This window comes from Schistocerca americana, chromosome 8 (assembly GCF_021461395.2).
Source record: "Schistocerca americana isolate TAMUIC-IGC-003095 chromosome 8, iqSchAmer2.1, whole genome shotgun sequence".
Taxonomy (NCBI): Eukaryota; Metazoa; Arthropoda; class Insecta; order Orthoptera; family Acrididae; genus Schistocerca; species Schistocerca americana.
In genome coordinates this window covers 121,748,619-121,771,392 of record NC_060126.1, presented here as the reverse complement: position 1 = coordinate 121,771,392, position 22,774 = coordinate 121,748,619, and the positions used below count along the sequence as shown (strand labels likewise).

Here is a 22,774-nt window from a genome sequence, read left to right as displayed (position 1 = left end):
AAATGAATCAGTCTTGAAACTTCTGAATCACACCCAGTATAACAGTTGTAAACTGTTGTAGCTGTGTTGGGAAAATACCAGAGCTACAAGCACTAATAGAAAGCACTGATGCTGAAATTGTTATAGGCACTGAAAGCTGGCTAAAGCCAGAGGTAAGTTCAGCTGAAATTTTTGTGAAGAACCTACTGGTGTTCCGAAAGCATAGGCTAAACACAGTTGGCAATTGTGTGTGTGTTGCCGTTATAAGTAGTTTATCTTGAACCAAAACTGAAATACATAGTTCCTGCGAGATACTATGGGCAGAGGTCATTCTAGCAACCAGAATAAAATAATAACTGGATTCTTCCCAACTCAGATGATACAATAGCTGAAAGGTTCGAAGAAACTTTGACTTTAATTTCAAACATGTATCTGACTCATACAATTATGAATTTAGTTTACCCTCAATATGTTTGCGAAACTACATGTTTAAACCCAGAGCAAAGCATGAAACATCATCCAAAATTCACTAGATGCCTTCCTGAGATACAATCTCTGCTCCTTCCAAATTAACAATGTACCAATAGGTGTAGACCAGATATGGCTTGAATTCAAAGAAATAGTATCGACAGCAATTGAGATCCAGAATGAAATTTTCACTCTGCAGCAGAGTGTGCACTGATATGAAACTTCCTGGCAGATTAAAACTGTTTGCCGGACCGAGACTCAAACTCGAGAACTTTGCCTTTCGCGGGCAAGTGCTCTACTATCACAGTTACCCAAGCATGACTCACGCCCCGTCCTCACAACTAAAATTCCGCCAGTACCTCGTCTCCTACTCTCAAAACTTCACACAAGCTCTCCTGCGAACCTTGCAGAACTAGCACTCCTGGAAGAAAGGATATTGCGGAGACATGACTTAGCCATGGACGTGAGTCGTGCTTGGGTAGCTCTGATAGTAGAGCACTTGCCCACGAAACGCAAAGGTCCCGAGTTCGAGTCTTGGTCCGGAAAACACAGTTTTAATCTGCCAGGAAGTTTCAGCAATTGAGAAATTTACACCAAATAAATTAACGAAGGATGGAGCTGATCCCCCCACACTACACAAAATAGGTCAGAACACTGTTGCACAAACAACAAAAAAGCATGCCAAATTTACACAAACGCAAAATCTCCAAAATTGGTGACCTTTTACAGAAGCTTGAAATTTAGCACCAACTTCAATGTGAGATGCTTGTAACAGTTTCCACAACGAAACTGTTTTGAAACCTTGCAAAAAATCCAAAGAGATTCTGGTTGTATGCCTTCAATGCCTTCTCTGCACGATAAAAATGGAAATGCTATCGACGACAGTGCTGCCAAAGGAGTGTTACTAAACTCAGCCTTCCAAAATCCCTTAACCAAAGATTTCAAATAAAGAACAGCTGTCAACATGAGTAATTTAGAAGTAGATATCCTCGGAGTAGTGAAGCAACTTAAACCGGTTAATAAATGCAAGTCTTCTGGTCCAGACTGTACGCCAATTGGGTTGCTTTCAGAGTATACTGATGCAATAGCTCCATACTTTATCATATACAACCACTCGCTCAATGAAAGATCCATACCCAAAGACTGGATAGTTGCACAGGTCATGTCAGTATTCAAGAAAGGCAATAGGAGTAATCCACTAAATTACAGACTCACATCATTAACACAGACATGCAGCAGGATTTTGCAACACATATTCTGTTCGAACATTATGAATTACCTCTAAGAGAACCGTCTACTAATACTCCGTCAACACAGATTTAGGAAACATCCTTCTTGTGAAAAACCATTATCTCTTTACTCACACAAAGTGCTGAGTGCTACTGACATGGAATTTTAAACTGATTCCACATTTCTGCATTTCCAGAAGGTTTTTGACACTATATGTCACACGTGGCTTGAAGTCAAATTGCATGCTTACAGAATATCATCTCAGTTATGTGACTGGATTCGTGATTTCCTGTCAGAGAGGTCACAGTTTGTAGTAATTGGTGGAAAGTCATTGAGTAAAACAGAAGTGATTTCTGGCATTCCCCAAGGTTGTGTTATAGACCCTCTGCTGTTCCTTATCTATATAAACGATTCAGGAGACAATCCGAGCAGCCACCTTAGGTTGTTTGCATATGACTCAGTTGTTTATCATCTAGTAAAATCATCAGAAGATAAAAAAAAATTGCAAACCAATTTAGAAAAGATATCTGTAAGCTGCGAAAATTGGCGATTGATCCTAAACAGATAATGTTGTAGGGAAGGTGAACCAAAGACTGCGTTTTATTGGCAGAACACAGAACATGTAACACATCCACTAAAGAGACTGCCTACACTTTGCTTGTCCACTCTCTTTTGGAGTACTGTTGTACTGTCTGGGATCCTTACCAGATAAGATTAATGGAGTACATCAAGGAAGTTCAAAGAAGAGCAGAATGTTTTGTGTTATCGTGAAGTGGGGGACAGAGTATCACTGACATGATACAAGATTTGTGGTGGACATCATTAAAACAAAGGCGTTTTTCATTGCAGCGGAATGCTCTCCCAAAATTTCAATCACCAACTTTCTCCTCCGAATGACAAAATATTTTGTTGACACCAACCTACATAGGGAGAAACAATACTCATAATAAAATAAGAGTATCAGAGGTCACAGTTTTTCGGCATTCTCTTCAAGATAGGAATAATAGAGAATTATTGTGAAGGTGATTTGATAAACTCTTTGGCAGGCACTTAAGTGTGAGTTGCAGAGTATCAATGTAAATGTAAACGTAGATGTTTGCCAAAAAGATTAAGAAACAACAGGTATCTTCCATTGTCACAAATGGCCATGTTAGCACACTTGCCATTTCTGCCTACATGTACGTGCAAAATTGGACAGCAGACGGAACTCTGGAGTTACAGTTATATCCCAAGCAGACTCATAAGCACTTTCACTTTCACCTGCATGCGTAACAGCAGCACCATCCACTGTAGAGAATTGGTAAATTAAAATCCTAGCACACAGGGTGCATACACATTCTAACAGGCAAAATTTCAACAGTGAATTATTGGATATAGATTCCGCTTCTATGCAAAACAGTTTTTTTTTTTTTTTTTTTTTTTTTTTTTTTTTTTTTTTTTTTTTTTTTTTTTTTTTTTTGGTTACCCAAACATGTTTCAGCACCTCTGTGCCATTATCAATGGGTGCTGAACAACTGTAGAATATAAATATATTTTAGGTTGTAAATGATCCAACAAAATGAGGCCTGTAGTCTGTTTTTGATTGTTTTTGCTCTTACCTTGATTTTACATTATATGGTTTTGCAGGACCATCTGTATGGTGTCCTGCACTGAGAGATTGTCATATGTAAACCGAACGATGTCAATGTGAAGTTTTTTTCAACAAGTTAACACACTGCTTGCTTTTTAAAATTTGATTTTGGTTTGGCAAAATGTTTTGTGGATATATTTGCTATTCCTCACATTTTGTCATGACTGATACTCCTCCGTTCCCATTTTGGGGGCACTATATGCACATATTAAATGTACTTTGTGTAATTTCAGTTTTGCAAACACTTTTCACTTCGTAAAATGCGGTGTACACGCTCCTGCTGTGTGTCCTAGCCCTATCATCCTGCATTTGTTTCTGAGTGAGTGTGTCTCTCTCTCTCTCTCTCTCTGTGTGTGTGTGTGTGTGTGTGTGTGTGTGTGTGTGTGTGTGTGAGAGAGAGAGAGAGAGAGAGAGAGAGAGAGAGAGAGAGAGAGAGAGAGCTCCTTTAGCTGTCTGTGTAGCCTTTCCTGTTTCTGTTTCAAATAATGTGCCTTTACAAAATGTAGTGTATTCATTTAAAACTTGTTTGCCTTCTGCTACTGTTTCTGTAGTGGAAGTTTTCTTCTGATAGTCTGTGGTATATGCTGTGACCGAGTTTCAGATTTTTAAATCTGTTGCTATTTTAGTAGATGGTGGTTATGGGCTATTAGATGGTCAGCAAATGTGCTATGGATACTGTTACTTTTTAGGGCTCTGAGGTGTTCCAAGTATGTTGTTTTAACATTACTGCACGTTTGTCCTATGTATACTGATTGGCAAGTATTACATGTGATTTCCTACATTCCTCCTCTGCTGAATTGTGTGTGTGTAGTGTTGTATGTCCTGTATCTTATTTGAGCGGCACACTTTTTCCATTTACAAATTTGTTGGTTTAATTTCTCTAACATACGGGGCTTGGAAACATTTTCCTCCGCTATTTGGTTTATTGTGTTTAGCCTGTGTGTAATTCTATTTCCTTATGAGTGTCTTGTCCAATATGTCATGAATCTGAAGCTTGCTTTTTTGTTTGCCATTGGGCGGTTTGACAGATTGTGAATGGTTGTCAGTCACGGGTGTTGTTTGTTTTGTGTCTGGTGAGATCCAGAAAATTTTGTGTGTTGTCTGTTTCTAATGTTAAATGAATTTTTGGGTGTAAGTTGTTTATTGAATTGTGTTGCTGTTTCATTACTGTACGAGTCTGATGTGTTTCCTTGTTCTTTTACTCTTTGTATGATGATGTTGATTGATTCATTTATTTATTTGACTGCAAGTGTACATTGATGTGACATCAAATGATATGAGGCTTGCTGTGTCTGTTATGTCTTGTGTCCTTGAGTCTCTCTACTAGTTCCCTTGAGTTTTCTAGATTCCTGTTTTTAAAAGTGTGTGTGTGTGTGTGTGTGTGTGTGTGTGTGTGTGTGTGTGTGTGTGTGTGTGTGCGCGCGCGCGTGTGTTGGGATAGACGGTATGATAGAGCATTTCTGAAGCTGATCACTGGTCTTAAAGGAGTACATTCTTTGTGCACCTTTGGTGCCTCTGCATGTTTTTGTCATTCTTTTTATCTGGTCTTTTGAGAACATATTTTTGACTTATTTCTCTGTTTGCTGAAGGTTTCTCCAGTACCTTCCTGTTGGGTGACTTGTCAGTTTGGTGTGATGATGTCCTTCAGAAACACTAATGTTTTATCTACATATTCCTTCTCAGTCTTAATCACAGTAATATTGCATTTGTCTGCCCTTGCTGGTACAGCACTGTTTTGTTTTAATTTTTGTTTTAGCTTATTGGCTGTAGTTTCCTATGGTGTTTTTTCATTAGAGATTATGGTGGAATTGAGTGTTCTAATTACCTGTGTTATTTCTGCAGCAAGTAATTCCCTTGTTAAGTTTACATTAAAATTTGGTGTACTCAGTCTTTCTTGTTCTTTTATAATGTGTGATTTTTTTTGGTGTGTGTGTGTGTGTGTGTGTGTGTGTGTGTGTGTGTGTGTGTGGGGGCGCGCGATCGATCGATCGTCAGTGAGTCAGTGTGTTTTGGTTCTCTTTCCAGTAGGTTTTTTCCTTGTTTGGTGAGATTAATGTTAGTCAAGTTCATGATTCTGTCATGGAATTGATGTTTTTGATTGCAGTGACTGATTGCAGCAGTTGTGCTTGTGATGTTTATGATTTTGTTTAGTTTTTTTGCTTTGATTCTTCTCTTTTTCTTGCATCAGTTTGGAAAACTAAGCTGACATTGCAAATTTATTGGCTAATTCTAAATGTGTTTTGTAAAGTTCTTTATTGAGCAACTGTTTTTAATGTATGGTTTCCTAATTTCACATTTTAGACACACAATCTCCACCTTACTTTTTACTTTACTTGGTGCAGATGACATGCTTGCTGTTCACAGAGTTTTTTTTCATATAGTCTGAAATTCCATTATGAGTTAGACCATTTTTACTAAACTGTATGTTGACAATTATCTTCTATAGTTTCATTAGGATATTTCTGTGTTCATAGTAGAGCTTGTTGGGGAATGCCTGGTTGGATGATGACATAGTTGTCTTTTGGATTAGCAGTTCTTGTACTTTTCTTTGTTTGTAATTAAAATTATTGGATGCATGTTCCACCTTTTATGCAAAACACCGTTTTTCTTGTTACCCAAACATGTGTTGGCACCTCTGATGGCACAGAGGTGCTAAAAGCATCTTTTGCTTTATCTCAGCATGCCAGGAAGCAGAAACTGGCAACAGCTTACACTAGAGTCCAGTAACATGATGAATAAAACAATGTTTTAGTTCTTACTCCCACAACTAAGTTAAATGGCCTTCTATTTTACTGACAGAGTTGAGCAAATTTCTTCCTCTATCACTGGCAGCAGTTTTTAAAACAAACCACACCCCATTCTCACAAAGTTCCAAATTTCCTGCTGAGTTTCAAGCCTGGATGCCTTCATTAATACAGGATAAATATGACCTTATTTTTGTTGTTTCTTCACAGCAAGGGACGAACCCAAAAATATCTGGTTTTTCCTCGTCACTGTCATTCTGCCCCTGTCCTAAAGCAGTCCTCGCAGGAGACACGTAAAATAAAGTAGATACAATGTTTGATGAGTTACTTCCTCTTATTTCACACTGAAGAGCCATTGCCTTGTGTGAAACACAAAATAAGTTCAGCAATATTTCAACAATGTGACACAAAAGGTTGAACTTATAGGGGGCAAGAAGGCCTTTTTATGTCAAAAGCACAAGTCATGAGATGCCATAGTGTATTTTTTGTTTTTAATTGAGCCCATATTTGGTGGGTTTTATAATTTACACCCTGTGAATATATGCTGTTTCTAAGCGCTAATACATTGCACATTTCTTGTAAATGTATTGTTACTGGTACAATGTGTCATAATAAAATGGAAAATGTCACATTGGTGGAGAAAGAATTTTCATATTTAGTTATTTTTGTATTATGATTCACCTGTTATGAAAGAACACCATTTTAAGGTGACAGCACATTGAAGATTCATCAAACATGCACTGTTCTTGGTAGGCTATATGATGACTAAATGTCAGTAACAGATCAGCATTAAAGCCTTCCATCGACGAAGGCCATTTTTATTGTAAAAGTTCAGTGTAGTATGGTTGGCAGAGACACAGAGTAACAAAATCGTGTAGCAGGGTCGCATCTTGCTGTGTCCAATTCCCAAGTTGGTGGTGGCTCCACAATGGTGTGGGCTGTGTTTGCATGGAATGGACTGAGTCCCCTGGTCCAACTGCATTGAACATTGACTGAAAATGGTTATGTTCGACTGCTTGGAGAGCACTTGCAGCCATTCACTGACTTCATGTTCCCAAACAATGATGGTATTTTTATGGATGACAGTGACCATGTCACTGGGTCACAACAATTGTTCACGACTGGTTTGAAGAACATTCTGGACAATTCAAGCAAATTATCTGGTCAACCACATTGCCCAACATGAATCCCTTGCACAAATTCTTGCACCAGCAACACTTTCGCAATTATGGATGGCTATATAGGCAGCATGGCTCATTATTTCTTCAGGGAACTTCCAATGATTTGTTGAGTCCATGCTACATTGAGTTGCTGCACTACGCTGGGCAAAAGGCGGCATGACATTACATTAGGATGTATACCATGCCTTTTGTCACCTCAATGTATTAGCAAATGTTAGAGATGAGGGGAAGATAATCCCAAACACCATTGCTGAGGCATAAGTGATTCAAAAGCTTCCAACATGCTGGAAAGACCATTTCCTCCTAAAAGATGCGTCTTTGCCTATGTATTTCAATGTTCAAAGATTTGAAAAGAGTTAAAATAACATTCCCCAACAGGCTTTACACTTTTCAGAGGATTTTAAAAACTGTGTCTAGTGCAGGAGAGTGAAAAATGAAGTGGGACATCACTCTTTAAGCACAAACATAACCTTTATGTTTCATGAACACATTGATAGTTCATACTTTTTGACAGAAAAAAAAAAATAAAATAAAAATAAAAATAAAATAAATCCAGAATTGTAGTTTCTTCCAATAAAGCATTTGAAAATTTTCATGCCTGCAACAAAAATGTGGCAAATGTCTGAATGATATTAAAAGACACGGACATATTGCACGTTGATAAGAAACGTCACAAATTGAAAAACAGCTATTTTTAGTTTGTCACTGAAAAGTGTCTGAATTGCAACAACATCTATGAAAAATGGAATTTACTGCCAACAATTTTTACTTAAAATTTAAATGAAGTTTATAACATTTCAGCACAAGTTCTATAGAATTAATTCTCTAAATCCAGTTTCCTTAAGTGTTGCACTTTCGAGTTGTGTCACAGTTCTTGCTGGGATGTGATATGTTACATATGACATCAAACAGTAGACAGGAGGTATACCTCACTTCAAATTATAAAACTGCTACAATGTATGCTAAAAATCACTTGTTTTTAACAAAAGTATGCTAAATACAGAACAGCTGTTGGCAACAGGTGATGCTGACTTATTACCTTAGGTGGTGGACCAAATGACAGAATTAAGTTATACAAGTCTCATTATGAAGCTAACTGTATATGCATATGTAGATACACATCATCATAATGAAATATGATATAGTGCAGAATGTACAGTAACATTTGAAATGATTTGTCTGGTACAATCCTAACCAATAGTTCAAAAATCACAATGTATTTCAAAAGAGCTACCAAAAGTGTGTGACAATTATTATTGTATTTCAATTGTTTAGGCTTTGCTATTAGTGACACAACCTAATGACCACTACGGAAGTTTCTATGTATTCGGGAGTAGTGATGGGGCATCAACAACATAAAACTATTTGACAATGTCTCGCTGCAAATTAATCTCCCTCCCTCTCCCTCTCTCTCTCTCTCTCTCTCTCTCTCTCTCTCTCTCTCTCTCTCCCACCCCCCCTCCCTCTCCTCCCCACCCCCTGCCTCTTTTTTTTTTGTTTCCAAAACAGTAAGGCAACAATTTCCACATAGTTCATACTTTTATCGCAAGTGGTGATACGTCTGCATCATTTTAAGGATACAGGGTACTCATAAATAGTGGAAAAATTGAAAATTTTTTATGACTTTATTAAATTCTATAGTCTTTTCTGATTACATTGATACATACATTATAGGGTTTCAAATGAAAAATGACCAATATATACAAAATTTTAAAGTTACAGTCATGTATGCTGCCACACCCCCTTTATTTCTGTTAAGGAACCAGTATTTTTCAAAAAGAACTGTGAACTTTCTGTTTCCCACGATTATACATACGATACAGCGTATATGTTGGAAACAGTGCAGGTTTCTAGTGTCTCTAAATGACTATCTTTGTTAGTATTTTATTCTGTTTTGCTGAAGCAGTTCGTTCACTTGTTACTGAATGTTTATTGCCCAAGTGCTACATATATTTGGTGGAAGTACATATCCTTTAGTGCGCAATAAATACAAATTATGCCACACATCAAGAAATTCAATAAAAGGAAATTTCGTGGTAACTAGTTCACAAACAAAGCAAGCCACACTGTTGAAAGTAACCTATGTATCAGTTCTTCAGTGAAGAAACTCTCACATGGCACATCTCCTAGTGATTCAAATTTTTGTGTTAGCAATGATGCTGTTGTAGTCGATTTGTTGTTGTTGATGTGGGCATCTTATCTTCTTTGATAAAGAAAGTGGCGAAATTTAAACAATGTGATGGTTTAGGCTGTCTGGAAATAACAACGAAGTAGCAGGAAGGGATTAGTGTCAAAATTAGTTACGTGTAGATCCTGCAATAAATCCACCTGAAAAATGACTTCGAACATTGTGCACAATTCATATGACATGAATTTGGAGTCAGTGCATGCAATGCGTGCAATAGGAAAAGGAAGAAAGGCTGCTCAAACGTTTTGTGGTTTGATGGACCTTCCTCCTCCTCCTCCCAGTAGGTTCGGCAAGTACATAAAAATACTTTTAGGTGCCTTGACAGTTGTGTCTAAAGCATCTATGAAATGTGCATAGAAGAAACTGCAAATATTAGTGGAACCAGGGACATTGCTGTTGCACTTGATTGGAGGATATCTTTCCTTGAATTCTGTTTTAAGTGCTACTTCTCTGGAGAATGGGAAAGTTGTTGTTGGTGAGTGCCTGTCTAAGTACTGCCACACCTACCATGGTAACACTGAAGGACATATTTAACATCAGTGTTGTATGAATTACGACGGTTACAGTGGAGGTATAGAGTGCGATGAAGCTCTAAAAATATTTCAGAGGTCAGAGCCAGTTTATAACGTTACATATACGAAGTGCCTAGGAGATGGGGACTCTAAAGCTTTCAATAAATTTAATGAGTTTATTGTGATATCTTGGTAACAAAACTGGAGGAGTGTTGTGGATGTGTGCAAAAGAGGATGGATGCTAGACTGAGGAAGCTATGAAGAGAAATGAAAGGAAAGTTGCTATCTGATAGAAAATCTGTCTGGCTGAGGCAGATTGACAGAAACTGAAATACACCTTCTTCAGAGTTATTATGGACTGGCCATTAGACGAACTGCACCTCTGAATAATGTTACAGCAATGAGAACAGCTGTATGGGCCATCTACTTTTGTAAGTTGACCACAGATGACCAACCTGTTAACGGACTTTGCCCCAAGGGAGCAGATTCTTGGTGTGGTTACCAAAAAGCAAAAGAAAGTGGTCAAATGTACCATCATAAGCACTCTCTTCCTGAGCCTGTTATGAATGAAATAAAACTAATTTTTAGAGACCTGAGTGACCCTGTTTTGGTTAGTAATTGTCTTCATGGGGGCACTTAGAATACAAATGAAAGTGTCAACCATTGCATATGGGAAAGATTGCCCAAGAATATTTTTGTATGACTAAATACATTAAAAGTTGGTGTATTAGATGCAGTGATAGGTTTCAATGATGGAATGATACGAAGGTTGGAAGTCTTGAGAAATTTAGGCATAAAATGTGGCTCTAATATGGACGATCAATTGCTTGCGTGTGACAGACAAAGGGTGCATGAAGCTGAAAGAGTCGCTCTTCAAGTTACCAAAGAAGCAAGAAGTGCTAAAAGGAATGTCAAGAGGAAGCTTGAAGATAAAGAAATGTTGCACAATGAAGACTGTTTCAGGAATGTTCTGAGACACAGTTTATTTGGACTCCTATCCTCATTCGCAATTTCCCGCAAGTTGTATTTTTCAGAATTCAGGTACAAATATTTCCTGAAGATTATAAAGCATTGCTCTATTTTTTTATGTAACTTGCAATAGTCCATACTTATGCAGTAGACCTAAGCTTTATTGCAGAATCAACTAACTAATAAAAAAATAACATTTTTACTAGGAAAAAAATTAAAATGTAAGAGGTGATATTTTCTTATCCTTGTAATATACATAATAGGTGGAATTAAATAGGTCTAGTACCTCAACCATCATGTCACGCATATCTGATAAAAATATGGTCTCCTTCAAATGTATAACATTGGATTAAATGTTACCTAAATTTGAGGAAACTTTTGGAAAAAAAAGCATCAATTTCTTTGTAATTTTTTTCAATAACCCTAAGCAGGCTCAAAAATATTCAAAATACTTCTAATTTGTTTAGAAAATGTGCTGCATTACCTGATATCAACAAAAAATCTGTAAAACACACATTATAAACAGTGCCTGAAAGAAATAGACATTGATTTTTACATAATATTGAGCTGGAATGGCACCCTGTATCCTTAAAGGCAGTTTGTAAATTACTGGAAGAGGCACTACCATAGCTCTTGTTCATCACTGCCAACATTCCTTTCACATGGACTAGTACTCAAGTTATGGCTCAGCCCAACACTATATTCTGTAACACCACTACGAACAATACAACACACAGTATAGTTATTGTTAGGTTGGCAGTGTTGTGAGACAAAATATTAGCAGTACGAATTGTTCCAATGTTTAACAACTTCGATCAATACCAAACTAGGGGTAACATGAAACTTCCTGGCAGATTAAAACTGTGTGCCCGACCGAGACTCGAACTCGGGACCTTTGCCTTTCGCGGGCAAGTGCTCTACCATCTGAGCTACCGAAGCACGACTCACGCCCGGTACTCACAGCTTTACTTCTGCCAGTATCTCGTCTCCTACCTTCCAAACTTTGCAGAAGCTCTTCTGCGAACCTTGCAGAACTAGCACTCCTGAAAGAAAGGATATTGCGGAGACATGGCTTAGCCACAGCCTGGGGGATGTTTCCAGAATGAAATTTTCACTCTGCAGCGGAGTGTGCGCTGATATGAAACTTCCTGGCAGATTAAAACTGTGTGCCCGACCGAGACTCGAACTCGGGACCTTTGCCTTTCGCGGGCAAGTGCTCTACCATCTGAGCTACCGAAGCACGACTCACGCCCGGTACTCACAGCTTTACTTCTGCCAGTATCTCGTCTCCTACCTTCCAAACTTTACAGAAGCTCTTCTGCGAACCTTGCAGAACTAGCACTCCTGAAAGAAAGGATATTGCGGAGACATGGCTTAGCCACAGCCTGGGGGATGTTTCCAGAATGAAATTTTCACTCTGCAGCGGAGTGTGCGCTGATATGAAACTTCCTGGCAGATTAAAACTGTGTGCCCGACCGAGACTCGAACTCGGGACCTTTGCCTTTCGCGGGCAAGTGCTCTACCATCTGAGCTACCGAAGCACGACTCACGCCCGGTACTCACAGCTTTACTTCTGCCAGTATCTCGTCTCCTACCTTCCAAACTTTACAGAAGCTCTTCTGCGAATCTTGCAGAACTAGCACTCCTGAAAGAAAGGATATTGCGGAGACATGGCTTAGCCACAGCCTGGGGGATGTTTCCAGAATGAAATTTTCACTCTGCAGCGGAGTGTGCGCTGATATGAAACTTCCTGGCAGATTAAAACTGCCAGGAAGTTTCATATCAGCGCACACTCCGCTGCAGAGTGAAAATTTCATTCTGGAAACATCCCCCAGGCTGTGGCTAAGCCATGTCTCCGCAATATCCTTTCTTTCAGGAGTGCTAGTTCTGCAAGGTTCGCAGAAGAGCTTCTGTAAAGTTTGGAAGGTAGGAGACGAGATACTGGCAGAAGTAAAGCTGTGAGTACCGGGCGTGAGTCGTGCTTCGGTAGCTCAGATGGTAGAGCACTTGCCCGCGAAAGGCAAAGGTCCCGAGTTCGAGTCTCGGTCGGGCACACAGTTTTAATCTGCCAGGAAGTTTCATATCAGCGCACACTCCGCTGCAGAGTGAAAATTTCATTCTAGGGGTAACATGTTTACTGACAAGGGGCGCTTTTGATCTCTAATGCTAGGAATCATATGAAGCCATGCTTAGACTAGCACTCTATTATAAAGACAACAGTGGTATGTGTGACTTCCAAGCAAAACTCTGGACCTGTCTGCTAGCACCATCAAACAATGGAATAAGGTAGCTGAGTTAACAAGTGTTCGAGTTGAGTGAATGGTATAGCTATAGTATGAATGTGTGATTTAGCGTGTTCGCATGTAAAATGTGAACATTGATGTCATGAAGAGAACTAATTCTACAAATGTGGTCAAAATATTAGGAACAAAGTTGCAATGTTCTGAATATGGAAACGAAATCGGGGTAGAGGAGAGAGAGTTCGCAGATATATAATATAACATAATAATTCAGAAATATAATGGGGATGACACAGAAATACATGACATTATGCTGGATTTATATACTGCTATTGAAGGACAGGAAGAACCTGAACCTGAAGATGGCTTTTCAACCAGTACATGACATTCACGTCTCCTGTGCAACAGGAACAGTCCAGTCAAAGTCAGTACTAACTATCTCCATCCGTACAGTCAAGGCCCGGTGTATTAGAAGATATTTATGACAGCGTACTAGAGAACATTTATGAAGACTATAACAATCATGGCTTCAATTCCTTTAGCAACTGACATGGTGCTAGACGTGCATTAAAAGAATCAAATTGCAGATTAGTTCTAAATTACGTATGTGGGTAAAGGCAAGCAGGAGCTCATTCCAGAGGAAACAGAATGTTGCAATTACAAACTATGAAGAGCATGTAATATCGCAATTTGCTAAAGCAAGGTCATACGGATCTATTGTTCACTATTGGCATCTGCAAATTTGGGCACTAGAAGCATCCAAAATGGTTGGCTGGGATAATTTCAAAGTGTCGATTACTTTTATCGACAGTCTTAATGCTGAATATGGCATTTCATATAGGCATATTACTACAATTGCTACACGTAGGGACATAGAAGATGATAACAGCATATGTCAGAAGGCACACTATTTTGTCAAGGAAGTTAACATGTTTATGACAGAGCAGGGTGTGGTAAAAGGAAATGTTAGGAACAGTGACTGGAGTCAATTTCACTTCACCACCAACACTGTCTCACAGAGGACCCACAGCTACAAAATTTATGTGGCTTTATCAATGACAGCCAGACTAGCAAACAAGTTGTGAATCTGACAGCACATAGCACTTTTGGCCCAAATAGTGCAAAGAAACTTTAAACAAACTGCCCAACAAACATTCGTGTGGAGTCACGCATGTGACGAAGCAAGTTGGGATATTTTTACTTCGCCTTTTGTTTTGCCATCTGCCTCCTTAAAATTCACTTTTTCACTTTCAACTAATTACCATTACACATACATTAGTATAATCTACATTTTCATATAAGAGAAAGGTTGACCGTCATAACAGCAGATCTAATTTTGTACTTAGTTTTATGTATGTAACTGATTTTCTAATTTATTTAGACTAGTCCTAGTTAGTAAGTTTTGTTATAGCTGAAATCAGTGATAGTTTCACAACTTAAATTCTATTGTTGACTTATAAACAAATATAAATTCTGTACTAATTATAAACACTTGGAGGAACAACTAATAGTATTCCTAAAGGATCTATTTGACTCTATTCAAAAATATGTTAGCAAAGCCATCCCTTAATTAATTCCAAAGTAATTAACAGTTTTGTCAAAAGTATTGTTTGTGTAACAATGTTTGTTAATTTCATGATTTAAACAAATAATTCAGCTTAACGCTTGGAGGAGAACCAATTTTTCGATGTATTTAGTTAATTTAATGAGTTAAGTTTTAATTGTAATTTTTGTAAATTAAACATCGAACAATGTGAAGTTTCAGTGCCTATTATTGTTACTATATATAAGGTCCCCAAGACAGCCAGTGTAGCAACGCAGCTCGTCAACACCGAGGACAACCAATGAAGAAATAAAAGAAAGTGAATTTACCTCAGCTCAGTACAGCCGATAGATACACATAAAACAGAACCGAAAATTTACGTTCCTAGCTTTCGGAACAAATGTTCCTTCATCGGGGAGGAGAGAGGGGAAAGAAAGGGAAGAAGGAAAAGGAGCTTCAGTTACTCACAACCCAGGTTATGAAGCAACAGGGAAAGGAAAATAGGGAGGGTAGCAAGGATGGAGGCATGGTTGTCAGAGGGAAGCCAAAGATATTCTACTGTAAGTACTGTGCCAGCTTCAAACCAAAGAGGATGCATACAGAAGTAAAGAGGTATCTCAAGTCAACCCCTGAAATGAGATCATCCCTTGACAAAATTCTCCCCACACCACCCAGAGTTGCCTTTCGTGGCCCCCCCTAACCTCCGTAACATCCTTGTTAAACCCTACAATATTCCCAGACTACCTTCTCCACCCAGCGGTTCCTACCCCTGTAACCGACCCCGCTGCAAAACCTGCCCCATGCATCCCCCCACAACCACCTACTCCAGCCCCGCTACTGGTAAAACATACACAATTCAAGGCAGGGCCACGTGTGAAACTACATGTCATTTATCAACTGACATGCCTGCACTGCACAGCCTTTTACATCGGCATGACAACAACTAAACTGGCTGAGCGCATGAACGGACACAGACGAACTGTCCGCCTAGGAGATGCCCAATACCCAGTAGCGGAGCATGCCCTCCAGCATAATTCTAGGGACCTAGGAACCTGCTACACCGTATGTGCCATTTGGCTTCTCCCACCCAACACCAGTCCCTCTGAATTGCGGAGATGGGAACTTGCACTCCAACACATCCTTTCATCCAGCCATCCCCCTGGACTGAACCTACGTTAAACAAACTCAATCCCATTTACTCTTCAGTCTTCTCCTCTTTCCCTTTCCCCTTTAGCCATTCACGCATCTTTTCATCCTACATAGTTGTGTTTATCTTTATACTATATACCTCTTTACTTCTGTATGCATCCTCTTTGGTTTGAAGCTGGCACAGTACTTACAGTAGAATATCTTTGGCTTCCCTCTGACAACCATGCCTCCATCCTTGCTACCCTCCCTATTTTCCTTTCCCTGTTGCTTCATAACCTGGGTTGTGAGTAACTGAATCTCCTTTCCCTTCTTCCCTTTCTTTCCCCTCTCTCCTCCCCGATGAAGGAACATTTGTTCCGAAAGCTAGGAACGTAAATTTTCGGTTCTGTTTTATGTGTTTTATGTGTATCTATCGGCTGTACTGAGCTGAGGTAAGTACTGGCCAGCCCCTCTATCTCTTTGTTAGTATTTGTTTCACATCTCATATGAGATTTTCCATTAATAAAAAAGAAAGTGAATTGTCACATGTGGCGCCCCCACATAAGGAACACTGTACGTAGCCACAATAAACAAGGACTCACGAATTTTGAACAGTGAAATCAACAGCGGTTTACAGTGCAGTGGTGCAACAGCCAATCGGTGCATGGGTTTCATGACCACAGTATAACAGCAGCCAATCAGGGAGCGGGTTTTATGGGAGCAGCCAATCAGCACACAGGTAAACACAGCTGACCGCAGGTAAACACAGCTGACCGCAGGTAAACACAGCTGACCGCAGGTAAACACAGCTGACCGCAGGTAAACAAGATGCCTCGCCAAGAGCCTTACAACTTGCTGTAGCCGTGCATATGACACATCGGATGACAACTGGAGCAGCAGCAGCAGCAACAGGAGACAAGTGATTGAAAAATAAGGTATTGCTTAGAAAAAGCCGTTTTGTATTAAGTGATACATAATGAGTGGCCTTAACGTACAATATAAAGTGACTGAAAACAAAGCTGTAGAGGTTAAGTTTTTAAATAAACAGAAAGACTTATTGGGGAATGATTCGCAGGACAATAGTTGCTACGGAAAATTGGAAGCGACGTTAAGGCAAATTATGAGTAGTTTGGGTAATACGAGTATGAAAGAAGACATTAGTAGGTTGGAAAATAGTATGAAAAAAGACATTAGTAGGTTGGAAAATAGTATGAAAAAAGACAGTAGTAGGGTGGAAAATAGTATTAAACAAGACATCAGCAGTAAAAGCTGACAGTAGTAGCATTAGAACCGACATGTTTAACTTAAAGGATGAACTGAAGAAAGAAATTAAAAGGGAGATTAAGGTAGTCAGCTCTAATCTTTCAGAACTAAATAAGAAGGTTGAAGAGGTAGTTAAAGATTGTGATGAAAAGATAAAGAGAGTAGAACAGAATACTAATGAGAAATTAACATTAATAAGTAGTAAATGTGTAGAAGAAAGAGAGAAACTTTGTGATGACTATAGTAGAAGGGTGGAGGCTTCTGAGAAATTTTGTGCTGAAACTAGAGTTAAAATGATTTAGAAACTGAGGTAGAAACCGAGTGCGCAGTAGTGGTAGAGGAAAAACTGGAAAAATTAAATGCAAATGTAGATTCAAAATTGACTAAATTAGAGAAAAAGGTGGAAGAAGTACAAAATCTAAAGCCTAGAGAAAGTAACAGTGGGTCTGATAATCATTTTGGTAAGCAGGATGATAGCTTTTCCAGGGAAATAATTAATGAGGATTCGTTGTATGAAGAAGATCACATCGTAAGTAAAGATAAAGTGTGGCAGCCTGTAATAACAAAGTGTACAAGGTGTACATGTTAAGTGTTTACTGGACAGTGATAGTGATTTGAATGGCATTTCACAGACATTTTTTGAATCCATTATGAACACAGAGGATATAGTGGTGATGCACGTTTCTGGTATAAAAATTATGAAGCTATCAAAGAGAGTGAAACATGAGTACTATTAACTGTGGAATTGTCAGGACAGCTGTTGGGGAGTGCAATTTCTTGGTGATTCAAAAATTTCAGCATTGATGTAATATTTGGAACTAATTTCTTGTGCAAATGGTGTGTGTGTATTGATTTTGTTAGTGGTAAGTTTATTCTTCCTGCGCACCATTCATGAATGAAATGGGAACAAACCGTAATAACTGGTACAATGGGACGCATACTCTGCCACACGCTTCACAGTGGTTTGTTGAGTGTAGATGTAGATGTAGCTTTATAACCTTCTCCAATTCTAGTATAATCCCTCCAAAATAATAACAAATAAAATAAACGTTATAAATAATTATGACCATTCAGATTCTTTGGTTGTCAACTTTCAGCAGGCTTTTGGTACGATTATGACTGATGTTTAATAAAACAAATATTTCTGCATAATCTGTGCACTGTCAGCTTAGTATGTCGCTGCATATTAGGAAAGCACCCTGAACATGACTTATAAATGTATCACAGTCCTTCTAAAAGACAAAGGAACTGGCACCCACATTAATGCTATGGATAAAAACGTGTCTTATGTAGTGTATTTTACATAACATTCTCTCAATAACAACTTCAGGAATGATATATTTTACCACTATTAGTGCAATACCCATAATATTATGTTGCATTAAATGCTGGAAAGTTACACCCATAACATTTTGGGCACAGTATCTTAGCGAGAACTGCCACACCCATAATAATGTGGGTATGATAGACCTCACTAAGATGTGTCCGAAATATTACACACACAGCATTCTTTCCAAAAATGAAGGTAACTTAATATTGTGAGCGTGGCACTCAAAACGTTAATGACGAATATCAAAGACAATGCAAAACAGTCAAACTACTCACCTTGCCACACAGGTACACAAGATTTGTATCTGGGTCATAGAGTGGGAACATCACACCATTACTTGTATCCAGTTCAACCATAACAATTGGCTCTGCAAGATGTTCGGGTGCTCGCAATGAGTACTGGCGCTCGCTCATTTTGCTAAAACCTGTTGTGAAGATCAGACCACTTTTCAAGTAGATTGCTCTCGTTGCTTTGCTTCCTTCGTGGCACACAGCTTCCTGAGCACAAGCAGTTCATAAAAAACCTCACATTACTACTTGATCTGTAACTAACAATTCAGCAAACAGAAAATTATGCTAACACTATAATACTGGTACTGTTGTGGTACAGAGCAAATAACACAGATTCATCTTTTATTTATTTCTCCTGCACTAATTTTATTTGGTGAAACAGTGGTAGGGTGAAAGGAAGACCATAGATGAATCAAATTTTACAGATTCTTGCAAAAAGTTATGTCCTACCCCACAAACACACATTTTACTGTAGCAATGACATAGCTAGAACATTTTTTAATAATAGACATACAATAAAATCTTCAGCATCGAGTGGTGTTTATGTGATCAGCTGCAATCAAAGTAGAAAATTACACACAAAGTAGTCTTGGGGAGTTTAGGAGCTTTGAACAACAGCGATCTTGGTGTCAGCATACTACTGATTCAAGCTTGCCAAATATTTTATAATGGAAAAACCTCCATATTATGGACAATGTAATATGCTCCAATCAGACTGAAGAGGTAAGATGAAGCTACGGTCAACATTAGAAATTACTGAGCACAATTGTGAATCCCAGCTTAGTTTTAATAGCTGTGTAATTTTTTCTATCCTTTGATTGATAAATAAATAAATAAATGTCATTAGTACCGTCATATGTACACCCATCAGAAAATTTAACACTTTCCTTCTGTACAAAAATTTGTTTCTGAGATTAACTTTACTTTGGTAAATGTCTGAACTTTTGTGTTATTCAGAAGCTTCATCAACTTTACTGTTACTTAATCTGCAGTTGTGACAGTCTGTTATCGTGAATGGTTTGTAGAGGTATAAACTGGTTTATAAATAAAAAAATTCATATCAAGAAGGACTATTTCTTTACAATACATTAAAAGGCTTACCAATACAATTAAATGAAAAATAAGACATGGAAGTGATGTTTACACTGTGAGATACTGTTAGGTTTATTTATCAGTGCCCATCTGCCTTGGGAAGCCCTCTAACTATGTGAAGGGTAGCATAATTTAGTGCTTCAAGTGAATTAAAAAAAAAAAAAAAAAAAAAAAAAACCTTGTCCCCAATATGAATAGTGTTACAGTAAGGTATTTTCCATTAGATTGTTTAATGTTTTTGACTACAAAAGCATGTCACATGGTTTACTGACTTCAATAACCAGTAAAAGCATTCTTATTTCCACATTTGTTGTAATAATGGATTTCAGATTAACAGATAAAAATCATAATGCAAAGAAACCATAAACTAAATCAATGTCAAATTATCTTGGAGGCATACGAAACAAAAAGAATTGCCTCACGCCATTCCAAAATAGCAACAATATTACGAAAAGGACAGATTGTTACTTCACCATACTGAGAAGACATTAAGTCACAGACAGGCACAATGAAAAGACTGTTATATATTTTAGCTTTCGGCCAAAAGGCCTTCTTCGGAAGTACTGTTACGAAATCATTTGCAGCAAGTGTTACTGATTTTGATACTTCATGCTGTACATGATAAAAACAATTATTATGATAGCAAGAGCAGCAAGATTAGGAATCCTAATCAGCCAATGCAATGTAAAATAAGTAAAATGTTTACACTGATTATTCTCTAGCCTTATCGGTTATCAACGATTTGCTGATACCACCCAGCTAAACATGCATACAATCTGGGCTTGTGGATGAAAAGTAGTAAGTAGCATTATGATCTTTGGCAGGAATTCTGGACAGGCCACATACATTGAGACAATGAAAGCATTGTCCTGTAAGGATCAAATTCTACTGCCAACAGCAGCAAGCCATATATTTGGTTACTTATTCGGATAAACTGAGCCTACATGGTGAACATTATCAGTCAAATAAGTCCTGAATTGAAAAAAAGGTAGAGAAGTTGCCGTAAGTATGAACTGTGGACAGGACACAGTTGTGAAAGAAGTTGATACTGATGAGCAGAGTGGCCACTCTGGCAGATCTATGAAAAGATGGTTTCATTACGGCTTCTACAGCAATGCTGTTATAGTAAACACTGTAAATAGAAAGTAAACTGAATCTGCACTGCAATGAAAATGTGTGTCGACGCAAGTACAGAGTTCTTTGAAGTCATACACTCATGTTTATAAAGTGTAATACATGCAAAAAGAAACTTTTTTTAATTTTTTTTTTTAATTTTGAGTGGTTACTATGAAGAGTACGGCTCACCTTTGAGCAAATTTATTATTATATTATGCTTAATCAATATAAAATTTGTGTTCCTTATACAGACGTATGACTACACGGAACATCATTACGCCTGAGCCATGGAGAGGTAATGCAACAGGCATAATAAGCAACTGGTAGAGACCAGAAAATGTAGAATCTATTTTTTTGCAAAAGCCCTGATTCTTTTTTTTAATTGGCTGCACAAATTTAAAAGGTTATCATGCTACATGAGTGAAGACACACAAACTGGCAGTTTAAAGAAGCGCTCATTGGGAACTTTATGACTGGAACGTTTGCTTTTGCAAAAACTTTGACAACTTTTTCTTCCAAAATGACCTTTCTTTTCTTCGTGTGGCAGGATTTAAGCATTCAAAAAATGATTGTTCTATTAAAAAGCCATATCATTTTCCCATCGATGAACTAAATGCATACCCAATTTAAGGGGTTTCTGGATGTAATTTGCCTCTACTCTCCCTCCCCAAATTCAACAATTACAAAATTTGCAGATAATTTATTTCAACCTTTCGGGGGCATTTTACACATAAACCTCACAAGGTACTTCACATGGAAGTAGAACAAAAAGTAACTATTTTAATGTTAGGGGTAAAATTTCGGTGCAGTCAAAAAAAAACGTGACAGATTTTGTTTTCCAGTTGCTATAGAACAGAACACGAGCACTACAAGCTATAGTGCCACATGGCCATGAGGGTAAATAAACTACAATTTTGATAGCTAGAGGGCAGCGGAGTGGTGTGGAAAATGAGCTCCACCTCCCTATAGCAGGGCAGCAGTTTATACCCATGATTACGAAAGCAGAATTGACACAGTCACATGGATTGTTTATTTCTTCTCTTACTGCATGAGTCATAATCGAAACCTGTGATGGACCAGGATTAGTTACTTCACTCATTTCAAAATAAGAAAAGCAAGCAACGCAAAACACAAACATTTGGAAATGGCTATCGTGCAATTGCTTGTTGAAGCTGGCAGAGTATTGTTAAAGTCTTCATTTAGGTCAAATCTCTAGCCATGATTGAGGCAATCACAATTCAAAACATCTGGCACCTAACTTACTACATTAAAACTGTCTGCATTATACTAGCTTTTGAACTTTTGCTAACAAACAAATGTATGCATTTATTTGTTATAAAATGCTAGTTCTCATGACTGAGTACAATGTTGCATTATGCAACATATGTCACATTCAACCATTCAAAATTGGCATGGCACCAGAGTACTGAATGCATTGATATGTGGTTTCAATCATTGACTTTTTATTATGGAAATACATTATCTTTCCTAACTGGGCTCTGCCAGATGATTCTGAATACCAGTAATTCAAAATTGGTTACTTCTTTATATTTATATGTAGAAAAGAAAAAGATTTCAAACCATCTCTGATAAAATAGTTCATCCGCATACAAGTTGCTATGAAATACCGTGTGTTAAGTAATTTCGCATTTTGTGACAATTTGTATTTCACATTTATTACATAATATGAGTTTTTCCACTCCCTATCAATTGGTGATGTGTACAGTGCCATGGAGATACACTATGTGATCCAACGTATCTAAGCAACTCCAAAAACATACGTTTTTATATTAGGTGCATTGTGCTGCCACCTACTGCCAGGTACTCCACATCAGAGACCTCAGTAGTCATTAGACACCGTCAGAGAGCAG

At 38.1% G+C, this 22,774-nt stretch overlaps 1 protein-coding gene across 2 annotated transcripts in view; it reads right to left on the bottom strand.

The window, feature by feature from the left end:
• Positions 1-22,774, bottom strand: part of LOC124544637 (coronin-6) — a 111,132-nt gene that overhangs the window by 43,568 nt on the left and 44,790 nt on the right. For both annotated transcript variants that reach the window (XM_047123248.1, XM_047123249.1), the window contains exon 6: positions 18,681-18,902. In XM_047123248.1, the coding sequence (XP_046979204.1) occupies positions 18,681-18,902 (222 nt within the window). The remainder of the gene's footprint in view (positions 1-18,680; positions 18,903-22,774) is intronic.